Raw genomic sequence first — 14,968 nt, forward strand, 5'->3', positions numbered from 1 at the left:
ATGACCCGCTCCCTATTTTGATATAAAAAGCTCATTCTAATGTAACAAAAAACTCAACGAGTGTTTCTCTCAGGTGACTAGACACTAAAGAAAACATGCTTTTTATATTATATACAATTCCTGCCACTATCTCCCTAAATCCTACACACTGGACCTTTTAAGGGAATGTGAAGCAACAACCTGTTCTCTGAGTGAGTATCAAGATGATGTGAGTTCAGAGTCAAACTCCTCTCTGGAGAGAATTTTACCATCCTAAGGTAACAAAAACACAATTCTTCTTTTCAGGTGATTGTACACTAAAGAAAAAAATAGCTATTAACTTATAGGCCTAAAGTGTACGATTTCATAACATCTCAGCAGACGCCATCTGCTGATGAAGATCATGTGATATGATGATGACTCAGTGGACCTAAGGGTGACAATGTTCTGTCAAATTCTATTTACAAACTGTAGAAATACACACTATTATTAGCAATTGTTAAATAAAAACTGCGGAGCAATGTGAAAGCAGAGCAGGAAGACAGTGAAGAGGTCCATCTCTTGCTCTGAGACATTGCATACTGAACTGACTGAACAGCAAAGGGAGGCTAGGAAAAAGAGAAAACAAACTTGAAACCCAGCTCGTGGATGCCGAACATTTTCCTGAGAGGCAGTTTATTTTGTGGTGTGTGTGTGTGTGTGTGTGTGTGTGCACCTGCTTGCAGAATTTAAATTTTAAATAATTTCACCACAACCCAGCTGGCGAGCTTTCGCCTTGTGATAATTCATCGAGCCTCCTGACCTCTCGTAAAGTTACTGCGACACATCACTCACAACCGTCCCATTTTCCTCACCTTTCACATTTCTTCACTTCCAATTTTTCTTGCAATTTCTGTCTATTAATCTCTTTCCCCTCTGCCCCTTGCTCCATCTTTGTTTGCTCCGAGGAGGACAGGAAGTTGTCTTAAGGCTGTAAAATTGGTGTTTGTGTGTCTCTGTCAGCAGATTGAGAGCCACCCACTGGACCCACAGTATCAGAACAAATCAGACTGAGATATGGGATTGTGCTGTGTGTGTGTGTGCGTGTGTGTGTGTGTGTGTGTGTGTGTGCGTGCACTCACTCACAAACATGCATACTTGTGTGTGTGTGTGTGTGTGTGTGTGTGTGTGTATTTCTTTTTAAAATGTACTATATCAGTTTGAGCTATAGCTCTGTGGATAATTGGTTTGGTGAAATAGTGCTGAGTGTCTGTGGCTCTGGTGGCCTTCTCTCTCTCTCTCTCTCTCTCTCTCTCCTTCTCTCCTTCTCTCTCTCTCTTTCGCGTGTGTGTGTGTGTGTGTGTGTGTGTGTGTGTGTGTGTGTGTGTGTGAGTGTGTGTGAACGAGTCTGCAGTGTTTTATAGATAAACCAATATCTGCTCTTCCAGCCTTTACTCTCTATTTCACACGGAGAAGTGCTCCACAAGGACTTCACAATAAAGACCTTCTTCTTCTCTGCTCTTCATTTAAGTCATTTAATGACCTAATGAAAAGAAGATTAATTCATCAGCTGTTAAACACTTGATCCAGCACTCTGTTAGTCTTCTGTGCTTGTTTTTTTGTGCACATTATTTTAGTTAATTAAATATTTACGCCAGCCAAAAAGACTTTGTCAAATCTTTGACAAATGTGAGTGTTACAGCGGAGGTAAACTGTGCAGACTCCCTAAGCCCAAAACATGTCATGTCATCACAATCAATTGTTGCTGTCACTTTTAAAACCTTGACCAACTACGACGTTGTTAGATTTACAAGAAGCAATCAAGAGAATCTGGGAAACCGACATGTGAGACCCTGCTTTCTTCAATCAAAGCATGAGTATGTAACTCACACAGGGTGTGTCGGTGTTTCGTGGCCAAGGGTGCACAGTGCACCTGCTCGAGGCGGGATTAAAAGTAATCCATTATTATCTCCCTCCGCTACGGTAAACAACGAATCACCAAAATATTAAACAGGTGTAGGTGAGGAGAGAAACTGAACTGTGCCCCAGGAAGACTTAACTTCACCGGTGCAATTCATGCACTTGCAGGAAAATGAAGGGTCTCTACTGCTGTAGTGGAGAAATCTCAGCTGGACAGCTCTTCAGGACTCATGGCTGTAGCACAGCAGTAAATGGTGTGTCCACGGACAACCCTAATTTGACTCTTACAGACCTTTTTTCCCCACAGCAGACTTGTTGACTTGTCATTACAGGAAAAGGCACAAGTGGAACTAATAACATTTAATGATGTCTCCATTCTATTTGAGTGTGCCTGTAAGCTGTGTCAGTGAGCCAGCATGCACGATACCGGAGAACCCGAACACCTAAATGGAAAAGCGCCATTATTTATGTTATTAATTACACCTGTGCTTTTAACCTTATGACAAGTTAAAATGACAGCTGTGAAAAACTGTTTGATACACCCTGCAAGAATGTGACTTGAACCATCTGTAGAATTGGCACCTGTGCTTCTCCGGTGGGATAGGTAACATTACCATATGCTGGATGACACAACACATCAGAATATCCCTGACCAGCTCGGCTGTCTGCTTTTCATATTTAGAAACTGCCAAGTAGACAAGCATGACTCTATAGCTGTTCATTTCATCCATACACCTGTCATCTTTTATGCTGCTGGCTGAATTATTTTTTGTTATTTGAAGTCATGTTGGTACCTGGTGTGTTTGTGCTTTGGCCCTGAAATGGGTGAGTGATCAGCAGTTTTTAAACCTCACACAGAACTGGCTGTTTTAGTTTCCTGTGTAATCTCAAATAATTGTATCACAGCTGTTTCATTATGCCACTTAAAGGGGAACATCAAAGTGTGTTTTCAGGTCTTGGGAGCACTATAGCATATGTGAAACAAGTTGTGGAAAGCCTTTTGTGGCTCCGCCGGGACTTCAGCCAAATCTGATAAATGTGCTAGAGCCCTTTAAGTGATTAAAAACTATAAGTTTGAAAGTGAAGAAAATCTGAGGGTGTGGAGTTAGAAAGAAGTGAGCTTACCAGACTTCTGGTGAACTGTGATCCATGCAGTCCCAGCCTCAACCAATACCAAAGAAGCATGTGTGCAGGAGANATAAGTTTGAAAGTGAAGAAAATCTGAGGGTGTGGAGTTAGAAAGAAGTGAGCTTACCAGACTTCTGCAGCTCGCTCCTCACCTCTGCTTGAGGGTAGGCGGCTAGAGGCTACAATAGCTGCTACTAGCGTAAGAGTATGATCACACCTGAGCTAAATTAACACTGACGAATATTCGCTTCCTGTTCACTTCCATTCAATGCGAGCAGAGGGCGAATAAAACATTCGCTCCTGGTTGCAAAGCAAATTTGAATCTTCACATAGCGTGGAGTTTAACTCTGGTGAACTGTGATCCATGCAGTCCCAGCCTCAACCAATACCAAAGAAGCATGTGTGCAGGAGAGGATGGTTTCTTGTTTAACCAGCCGATACTGTATGATATTAGCCATGAAAAACACAAACTGCCCACATGTAAGGAGCTGCCTGGCTGGCAGTGAGTCAAGAGACAGGCATTAAACATAAGAAAATGGAAAATTTGCCATTACCATTATATTGTGCGATATTTATTAGCAAGCTAGCTAACATTAGCTAGCAAGCTTGCTTTCCATGTCTGTCGCATCAGGCACTGCCCACATTCAGCATGAATATCGCAATAGTCACTCGCCTGTGTTTGCTCACATGCAACAATGCCCTAAAAGCCCAGATGCACCAAACCAACTTCAGAGAACTAGCAGTGAAGAAAACGTGTGCCTCACGGAGAGCCCACGTGGGCCGGCGGCTCCATGCAGCTTCTTCTCATTGGCTGGGGGGGAATGCTAGCGTGGGTGACAATCAATCATGCGGGACATGGTCTCAATTTGCGTGACGTGTGAAAAGAGACAGAAATGCTGTGCAGTCCTGTGCAATGCGGGACATCTGGTCACCTTACGTTGCCTGTGTCTCGGCTAAAAAGTTGCACATGAACACACCCCAAAGACTATAGCTGATGGCCAACAAGCACATCGAGGAAATACCTCTCCACACCAGCAAATAGCGGTAGTCTATATTCCTTATTCAAAAGGGGAAACTGGAAGACTGTCTTGAAGCTAGTTACGGCCTATTTCCACCAGATGCGTGTTGGTTGCATCTCCGCTCCGGCACGGCAGCGGAGCCGATAGGATTCAATTTTAGTCAATGTGTGTGTTTCCACCGGCTGCGGCTTTGCTGCGTTCCGGCTCCGTCTCAGCTCCGGCACTCCGGAGCCCTCCGCAACAGATACGCAGGACTTCTATTTTTGCTGGACGCCGGAGCACAACGCAGCAATTCAGCACAGAGCAGATCGTGCCGGGCAGGAAGTCGTGCACAGAAACACAATAAAACATCCGGTTAATTTTCAAAATAAAATAAACAGTGTTCACGGCGGATCATATTTCCCTGCACTACACCTTGAAAACTACATAATGGGCAGAGGCAGGCCTGAAGTCAACCGGTCAGAGGTTTTCAGACGTCATTTCACCCCGTTAACACCATGGACGAGGATATCAATCATGGCATTGCACCGAGATGTCTTCCGGTGGAGCTGCACCGCTCCGCACAGCAAACGCAGCCGGTGGGTATTGACGGACGGCGGAGCACGCAGCGGATAACCAGCGCTGCCGTTACGCAACGGACACGCATCCAGTGGAAATCCGGCATTAGCCAGTTAGCACATTAACAACACAATCCAGTGTTTAAAGAACAAAGCATATTTGACGTGCACCAGTGAACAACAGCACAAACCATTACGAAAGGTTTCTGCTGAAGCGCTCAGTGGCTAAAAAAATGATCTTACCTCATGTAACAAGTTTATTTCGATCTCACTCCCTCTTGACTTTAGCTGTTTGTTTACTTTCCTCACTTCCATTTTTCTTCCTGTGTGCTGAGCCGAATTGCCAATGACAGTGAGGTCAATCACCGATGGGCTGTGCCGTCACTGAATTGGCCAAAAAAAAAAGTGAACAGACATTCAACGACAGCCCAACATTGACCGACAGCCGACTGTTGCCTTGGTGTGTCAGGGCTTTAACACACCTGAATCTCCAACCAAGCTGTCACAGGGGTTGCGGTTGAGTTGCACTGTGGGTAATGCAGGTTTCGACAAGAAAGAAGAAGGTGTGAAACTGCTTCTGCTGCATTGATTTTGATCCTTTATTCATCGTCTATCAAGAGTCCCACAGTATTATAAGAGTGCAATATAAAGTCAGTGGAGTGCTCTTTGATGGGCCATTAAAAACAACAAATTGTCATGTTTTTGCCATTCATATTTTTTAGTCTTAGAAGTTAGTACCTGCTGATCATACTTGGCTCGGCCGACTGTTGTACACTATTTGTTCAGTTGCACTTCCTGTGTGAACTGAAGCTATGAATGATAATAACAGCTCCTCCTTTTATGTGTATGTGTGTGTGTGTAGGTGCTGCCCCGCCAGACGTGTGGCTTGTTTACTCACACCATCTACTATAAGGAATACCCTGGCGGACCTAAAGAACTGGACAAAAGCATCCGTGGGGGAGAGCTGTTTCTCACCGTGCTCCTCAACCCAGTGAGTCAGAGAAACCATACACACACACACACACACACACACACAAAAACAATCAAACACACCCTCACGTATGGAAACGGATATGGGGAGTGAGAAACAGGGAGGCCTGTTACTTTCTATTTTGATTTTTGCACCTTAAAGAGGCACCAACTGGGTTTCCCGCTCTCTCTGTAAAGGTAACTTCCTCTCTGTCTGGTTCATTCTTTTTCATTTTTGCTGTTTGTGTGTATGTGTGTGTGTGTGTGTGTGTGCGTGTGTGTGTGTCTCTTTTCCTGTCAGGGGCTGCTTCTCACTGTGGAGCTGTGTTCATCTCCCCACTTTAAATTGGGTCACACCACAGGGGGAGTTGCTGTCACACATTCACACACACACACACACACACACACACACACACACACTCACACACACACACATCCTCCCGTCTCGTTTACCCCTGCTGTGTATGTCAGCCCAACTCGATTCTGCTTTGAATTAAGGAACAGAATTAGGTTTTGGTGGCAGTTAAGATGCCCGCGCACGTGCTCACGGGCGCATGCACGCACACAACCAAAGGTAGAAATTCCCAGGAATTATCTCCAAACAATCTCTGTCTGATTTAAACCACACACATGCACAGACACACACACACAGATGCTCACAGACCAGCAGTAGGCTGTATTGAAGTGTCAGGTAGGGGAGTGCTGAACTAGAGGAGCTGTCAGAACTCGGCGAACATCACAGAGTCAAGAGCGGCTTCGCACAACAACCCAATCTAGTCCTTTCTTCTCTCTCTGCTCCACTTTGTCTCTGTCTGTCTGTCTTTTTGTTATTCTTTCTCTCCCTGACATCCTTCTTTTGTTTCGTTGCGTCTTTCTTTTGTCTTCCATTCCTCACTGTTTTATTTATTCAGATGTTTTCTTTTTCTTTCGCGCTGTCTGTCTTCTGTGTCCCTGCATGTCAGTGCACTCTCGTGTCTTCCTTTGAGCGCAATGTTTTCACTGTGTTAAAATGATAATGACGCATGACAGAAATACTCTATGAGATTGTTGTTCTGTTGTCAATTGGCAGTTGATACAACAAAAGAGTTAATTGCTCAGTTTTTCTGTTCCTAACTTTTATGTCTCAGATACCACTTAACATGGGAAAAAAAGGCTTTGGTACAAATTAGGTGAAGTGTTTCACATTTCCTCTAGCTGGGGCAGTTGTTTTCTAATTATAGACAAAGAACTGGGTGGTTGGCATGAAGTAAAAAACTAAAGGGAACAGCAGTTTAGCTTTTCCTATTCAAGGGGTTTGAGTGATTTGTATGAACACAAGGACTCAACGGGGAAACTGCCCCAGACAAATGGTCACCTACACCTGTTAAAGTCATTCTCACGGCCATTTTTTAACATCAAATGAATCATGATCGGGGCTAATAACTACGTGGCCTTTAGAGCTCTGTAGTTAGCATAAACAGCGCAAGTCAACATGGCTAAACAAACACTGAGGAAGACCAGTAGTTTAGCTCTGGATTGAAGATACCAGACGTAAAAACTTCCTGGAGTGCCTTGTTAAAAGGAAATGCCAAGGTTTTCAATTCTGAAAGGGCACCATAAACTGGGGTTATTATTTTTTTACTGGAGATTTAACAGGAGGTACATTAAAAGATGCCAGAATCTTTACGGGCATGGAAGCGTGCAGTCCGTAAAAATTACTCACATGGCCAGTTTGAATGGGATAAAATCAGGGACTTGCTCTTATAAAATGTACACTGGGGCACCCCGGTATCGCTCACCTGGAAGTGTGTGTTCCCCACTAAAAAGCTCAGCCCTTTGTTGCATGTCACCCCCTCTTCCTCTCTCCTTTCTCGTCTATTTTGAGCTGCACAAAGCCCCCAAAATATAATCTGAAATAAAAACAGTGCATTAACCCACATCCTCCTTTAAAATGTCTCCTGCATCAATAACCACACAGTGATCACAGGCTGAGTTTTGGTTTCTAAAATCACCAGGAAGGACCAGCTTGAGGCTTAAAAGCATTTTTGCAAACATACACATGTCATGATCCTGGGTTTTCTGTCATGTCATTCATTCATGTTTAATCTGCTTCCTGATTTATTTTGTAGATTCTCTCCTCATGTGTCATGTCTGGTTTTACTTCCTGTCTTTGTGTTTCCCGCCTGTTTTCTGTCACACCTGTCTCGTTAGTCCTTCCCTGTTCCCTGAGTCTTCCCTTCACACCTGTTCTGAATTAGTCTTGTTTGCTCCACCCTGGTGTTCCCAACCACACCCTTGTTCTTAGTCAGTCTCCATCTCCCTCCTTTTGCCCGTGTCCTCCTACTCCAGCTGTGTCTCATTCTCGTGATTATTTCTATGTATATATACCTGTGTGTTTCAGTTTCTCCTGTGCTTATCCCTGGAGTTTTGTTTGTGCTTTCATTTGGACTTTCATGCTTGTTCTGGATGTGTTTTATCAGCTGCATTAAAGCTCGCTTTTTGTTTCTCTGCACTTGGCTCCTCCCTGAAATGACTCATGACAACATGAAGTCACAATATTTAAACACCGACGAGCGCCGAACCTACCGGCAGAACTCTGACTAATAGGTGAAATCATTTTACGAAGGACAGCAAACACATCACTTACAACACGGTGAAACCTTTCTCACATAATTCTCCAGCAGACAATGCGGTGCTAAAGATGTACTAATGGTGATGGTAGTATTGATGGCCCAGGTAATGATAACAATAAACTGACATACTGTGGTTTTAAGCACAGCGATTATACTTTAGAGTTTGGTGCGGCTGATTATAATTATAGTAGTGTAATGCGAAAAAAGCATCATATAGCAATAATGACAAACGAACCAAGTTTTCTGAACTTTGTTGCAATTAAAAAACAACAGATTTACTGTACTGTACTATGTAAAAAAATATAAATAATCCAAGTTCTGTATCATTACATTACAGCCAATTAAAGTAATTTGAAACGGTAGAACAAAAGAAAATTATAGGGTGGTATAAAAGCATTGTTGTGTAATAATAGTCGTATGATATTGCAGTACCCTATATGTTTTCCACCACTTAATACGCCTGGCTCGAGTCGAAGCAGTTTGTTCTAATTTTTTAGCTCATTACATTGTTATCATTATATTTTGGTTGTGACTGAGCTGTGTGTTCCCGAGGTGTTGATTAGCACTAGAAACATTTTTATAGGTAATTAAATTTCTGTGTGTGTGCGTGTGTGTGTGTGTGTGTGTGTGTCACATCAGTGTAGGTGTGTGTGTTGTTAGCTGCTCAAAGGACAAAGAACCTAACAACCTTTTTTGCGCACATCACCACTGATGTCATCACAACATGAGCCCTCAAACCAACAGAGATGCCTCTGCACGCTCACTGTCTCCCTCTCTGTCCTTCTCTGTCTCTTTCACACACACACACACACACACACTCATATATATTACATAAGGGTTTGAAATTCCTCCTAAAAGCCAGAAACACAGAAGCTAATTACATTTTTTCCCCTCTGTTTCCACAATCTTTTGTCCTTCTCTCCCACTTCCTCCCTCTCTTAATGAGTGTAATAAGAGATGAAACTCTCCCTTGTTGTATCTCTTAATGAAGAGACCTAACTCTGCCATGACGTACATCCGCGCACACACACATGCTCACACGCACATAAAGACTGACGATTTATTTTTGCTTCCCCCTGCTATGTATCCATTTGCAGACGCAGAAAGCTTTCATTAGTGTGTGCACTTTGCTCGTATAATCAATAGTGTTCTGTAGCTCACTGCTTTAGTCCCCAGGGGGTTTCCTATTGTTTGATGATCTGCACATTGGTAACATTGTCACTTCCCATTCAGTGACTTTAAATCACATTTTGGCCCGTGGTGGCAGTTCACCACTGACAGACACCAACATATTGAATGTGTGTGTGTACGTCTACTGTATGTGTGCGCATGTGTCTATGTGCGTTTGGATACTTTTGCATCATTCGGGGCTGCATCAGCGATCATTGAGCTCCCCCGTCTCGCATAAGCTCGACAATCGATTGGACGACCTAGACTCTGCAAACAGCCAATAGGGCACAAGTCATTCCCCGATAAATGGCCAGAGAGGGGTGAGAGGGAGAGGACAGAGAGACGAGGATGAAGTGGGGGGGGGTGGGGGGGGGGGGAGAGAGACGGGGAGAGCAGGGTGAGAAGGTGGCAGACAGATTGAGATTTAATTTTCAGGTCACGGCATCTTGTGTCACTTGAGAATCCAGACACATACAGAGAGGAAGTGATGCACATACAGCCACACACACACACACACACACACACACAAATGCACACAAGCACACACCAGTTCATATGTTCGTGTCACCACCCAAGTATCTGCGTATGCGTGCATGTGTATGTTTGTATAAGTGTGTGTATAGCTGACATAAGCAGAGCTGTAGACATATATCAGGGCTGACATTTAGCGCTTAGCTCTGCCACTAAGCTTATTAGCCAAACACCAAATATCAGCACAATCTCCCTCCCTCCTAGCCCTCTGTTTCACCCAGCACTCACCCGCACATCCTACACCTCTACACCGTCTTTCTTTCTCCATCTTATTTCTCGTTTTCGACCCACTTGTGTTGACTTTGCTCACACACACATGAATCTTTCCACACTTGTTTTTTTCTTTATCTCATTTCCACTCCTTCCTTCCCTTTCTCTGAAGTCCTGCTGATTGCTACTGAAGGTTTTGGCAGCTCATCAACACATACAGGCTCTCACACACACACACTCTCCCAGTCACATGCACACACACACACACACACACACACACACAATATGCTCCAATCCAAACAGGAGGACAAATTACGAAGTTAGGGTAAAGCAGTCAAAGATGGCAGAATGGAAAGGGCCAGAAGATGTTGACTGGAGCAGGCAGAATAAATTGAATCGAAATCATTTGCTGTTTTGACGTTCAGCTTTCAATTATCCACTGATGAGACAGAGACAGCGAGATGGACTGCGAGAAAGGGAGACGGAGAGAGATATGCTGCAAGAGCAGGAAGGGGAGAGAGGACGACGGCGGTGAAGGAGAGAGGGGAAGGGGAAGTGGGGAGGGGGGGGGTGTAGGCTTCTTTTTAGTAGCAATAACAATTCAATCAGGGAGAAATGTATGTGGAACTAAGTGCTCTGTAATGGGAAACAGGCTGCTACAGCTACACATTGAAGGAGAGAGAAAGCAGCTGAGAAGGCAGAGACGGACGTCAGTAGGCAAGAGGCAAAAGGACGGACGGATAGAAACAGACAGATGGACAGAAGTGGGGGTAAAAAAAACAAAAACAAAATCCACCCTCAACCAAAGGCTGGTAAAACAAGTAATTTCTTCAAAAATGCAATCATGTCAGAGTGGATTGAAGCATGTCACAAACTCAAATACACGACTGGTGTTCTCTTAATCTTCCGAGACATGGCATTTGTGTGTGTTTGTGCGCCTGTGTGTTCGCGCACGCGTGGATTTTGAAGAACATCGCTCCATGTTGGACTGACATGCTTCATCAGAGCATCTAGGTCAGCATGAGATCGGAGAGAGAAGGAGAGAGACAGAGTGAGAGAGGAGAGAGAGAGAGAGAAAAAAAAAAACACATAAAGTGACTTTTTGGAGCAGACGAGAGTGAGTGAGAGCAAGACATTAAAAGGATGAGAGAAGAGGGAGGAAATGAAGCTGCGTAGGAGCAATGAGAGGAGAAGACAAGGGACAAAGATTAAAAGAGGGAAGCTGCAGGGTTGGGTTTAGTTCTCTCATTTCTTCCTTTTTTTTTTACACTTCTCTCCCAGTCCAGTTCCAAGTATGATTTGAGCCCAATTCTGGTGTTAAATTATTAGCGCAGTATTCTTTATTAAAGGCACATAGGGGACTCAAAGCAATCCAATATTCAGGAAATGAGACGTGGCACCAGATGCGGAGAAAAGGTTTATACGGTTCAGTTAATTGAATTCTTACCCACGGTGAGTTCTTCCACCAAAAGGGATCGGGGCTCGCACTGTGTCGGGAGATTAACACTCTCTCAAGTGGCTTTTTTTTTTTTTTTTTAATTCACACTCACCTGCCAAGGTTACTCTCTTTGTCTTTCTCTGACTTTTTCTTTTTTTTTTGTCGTTTTCTGGAGCTCTCCAATTACAAACACAAATCATCTTCTTGCTCCCTCTTTTGTTTAATTTGGCAGCCAGTGCTTAAGCTCCATAATGAATGTTTCCATGTTCAATAACGCTCAGATTCTCCCTCTCCCACTCTCTCTCTCTCTCCCTGTGTATCATGCACACACACTCACATACAGTACGCTCCGTCCCTGCACAGCCTGGGCCAGATATCATAGGGTATTGAGTGGTTTGAAGGGAACATAAATCACTTTTTGATCACCTTGCCTGCTTTCAAAAACAAGCACAAAACAACACAAAAAGGGGAGAGGCGGTTTATAGCCTCTTATTTACTCAGGTCAGATTTGTCTGCATTCACTGTGTAGCAGTCCAAAACCTTTTCATTTTAATATTCACATCCCTTTTTTCCCCCCCACCGTCTTCAACCACTGCAGTGGGGAAATACTCCCTCTCAATCCCAAATGTGAATAGATGTTTCCGGTGAGACGCTGTCGAATTTAATTTTACACGTTTCTAAGAGCAGTGCTCGAAGTTCTCCACGCGTGCTTCGAAGAAGGGAGGTTTTTCTGGGTTTTGATATTACGAATCATTGCAGAGCAGGAGCAAGCAAACATTTCTTACTGGCTCGTGTTTCTGTTGTTCCTGGTTGAGTGCTTGGTGATGCCTTTTTGGCAGCGGTTCCACATTGTTGCCCTAACATCAACCAGATTGATATGAAGCATGCTGGATGGTGCGCTGCTTGGTTTTGCTTAGAGTGAGTGCGAGATAAGAGGATGGTGGCAGATGCACACAATCGCGCCGGCATACACAAATGCATAAACAATTATGCTGACACACACACACACACACATACAAGTGAAAAATGACTCTGACATGCATACCCTTGCTCCTCTCTGTTCTTTCTGTGTTGCCTTCTTTGTCACAAAGACACACACAACTAGCCACACAACATGTCTGGTTCCTCTTTCTCCCTCCCACAGTCTCTCTCTCTCACACACACACACACACACACACACACACACACATCAGTATTCGGGGGCGATCAGTATTCTGAACAGCTTTCCAGGTCGGCCGGACGCTGATCCATCAAACCCCGACACTGTGTCGCTTTGTATCTGCGGCAACCTTCAGCGTTAAAGAGGAGCACCGACAGTCCTCTGTCACCAGGAAATTCAATGTGTATGCATGTGTGTGTCTTCCCGTGTATGTGTGTGTTCACATTCATGGACATTCACCCAAATACACTGACACACGATCATCCATGCACACACACAGACACACACATGCTCACATCCACCAAATAATTCATATCTTAATGGCTGATGTTACCGTTTCATCCAGACACTTCACGTTCCCAAGCTCCCTCCAATCACAAAAGAAGTGTGTGTGCGTGCGCGAGTGTGTGTGTGCATTTGTCTGTAGCAGCTATCTTAGCTTGTCTCTTTGATCAGCCTATAAAAGCACCGAGGCGTGGACAGATAGCCTGGACCAACACACTATCGCTCCTTCACTCCCTCTGAGTCTCTCCTTTTCCCTCACACACATTAACCACCGTGAACACACACCGACACACTCGGAAACACTTTCCCTGTGTGTAGCTGCATCTCTCCCATCACCCAGTGGCTATGAGAAGTATTGTGCTGCCTCTTCAGCTTTATCTATCAGGAGTGGTGAATACATCAGTTTCGGTTTATCTGCCCCCCCCCCACCTCCCCTTTACACTTGAAACTGTATTGCTCTGAAAGTTAATGTACAATCTTACATAACAAAAGTGAGTGTGTCTCTTTACAAAGTGATAGCAAATATTGATACCCGCCAGACAGCTGCTCTGTTAGTGACTTTAAAACCATCACACACTGAGAAATAATCTGTTTGCTTTCCACTGCAGTCACAACAACAGTAATTAGATTTACTGCGCTGCCTCAGTTTTTCACAAACATGGGAACTTGGGAAATGAGATTTTGACTTTATCACAATTTGGCACAATCCAATAAGTATGTATTTCCTTCTCTCCATTCGTTTCCCTTTTCCTCCCTACCCCCTCCCCCCCTCCACCCCCACTCTGTCTCTGTTTCTCCACTCTAGATCAGTATATTCATGACCCACCTGTCTAACTACGGCAACGATCGGCTGGGTCTTTACACGTTTGTCCACCTGGCCTCCTTCCTTCGCTCGTGGACCAACCTGAGACTCCACACGCTCCCACCTCTGCAGCTCGCGCACAAGTACTTCCAGCTTTTTCCCGAACAAAGGAACCCGCTCTGGCAGGTGTGTTTGCGTGGGTATTTGCCCGCTTGTATGTGCTTGTGTGTTTCTGCACTCGTGTATATTTTAACTGTTCATTTCTGTGTAAAAAAAAAACTGTCTTGTTATTCTAACTTTTATGTGTGATTCAGATGTATTCAGGAGGAAAACAGTTTGTATGAGCTGTTCTCTTGTACACACATTCTTTTGTGTTGCATGACGAGTTAATTTTCCACCGCTGACTTTGTATCAAAAGCCTGGAAAAGAAGGCGAGGTGAACTATTTCAAGGGCGGGTCCATCTGTTTTGTTTTTCGTGATTTTCAAATTGAAACTCCCACTCAGCCGTCAGCAGAAAGCGCTGACGTAGGTTACAGTGCTGATTCCACCACCCCTCTCACATGTGGTGCACTGACAATGTAAGCATGGAGAGTTAGAGAAGTGTTAGCTTGGATGGTGAGTGCTGGAAGGTGGAACATGATGCTTTTAAACCTTTATTCAACCAGGTGAAGACACATTGAGATTCAATATAATAGTGAATTTGTGTTGTTTAAACAGTTTAATAGACTCAAAGTCAGTGTATAACCTACAGTTGATGCAGTCATCACACTCCTAGTGGCACAGAACCAAGCATTAGCCTACTGCTGTGGACGTCAAGTTGGTTCGGGTCCAAAAGTCGGCTTTACCTTGCCGTCAGACAGCCCTTTCCAACGGGGAACTGAAGTCATTATCTATGCTCTTTTCAAAGCCACTAGACTCCATTGACAGAAACAGAAATTTTGCCTCACAGCACAAAGGTGTTGCTGGGCTACTGCCAGGCTGATTGTTAAGTTTGGTTGTTATTTGTGATTTTCAGAGCCAAGCTAATGTTGCATTCACAGCAGTTTGTGAGTTTATATGTGGCAAGGGCATTGTGCAGAAACTGACGTCACGTCATGTGGGAAAAAAAGCTTTTAGAAGGGCTTAGGTAAAATGGCATCTTAAGGCTAAAGCATACATACTCAAACTTTAGGGCCTTAAACTACCTACCTAAAATTAATTTAGGGCCAT

At 44.1% G+C, this 14,968-nt stretch overlaps 1 protein-coding gene across 3 annotated transcripts in view; it reads left to right on the top strand.

Moving 5' to 3' along the window:
• The window catches only part of ndst3 (N-deacetylase/N-sulfotransferase (heparan glucosaminyl) 3), a 60,552-nt gene that overhangs the window by 29,473 nt on the left and 16,111 nt on the right, over positions 1-14,968 (top strand). For all 3 annotated transcript variants that reach the window (XM_050044801.1, XM_050044799.1, XM_050044800.1), the window contains exons 6-7: positions 5,445-5,573; positions 13,762-13,944. In XM_050044801.1, the coding sequence (XP_049900758.1) occupies positions 5,445-5,573; positions 13,762-13,944 (312 nt within the window). The remainder of the gene's footprint in view (positions 1-5,444; positions 5,574-13,761; positions 13,945-14,968) is intronic.

The sequence above is a fragment of the Epinephelus moara genome, chromosome 5 (assembly GCF_006386435.1).
Source record: "Epinephelus moara isolate mb chromosome 5, YSFRI_EMoa_1.0, whole genome shotgun sequence".
NCBI classification, from domain to species: Eukaryota; Metazoa; Chordata; class Actinopteri; order Perciformes; family Serranidae; genus Epinephelus; species Epinephelus moara.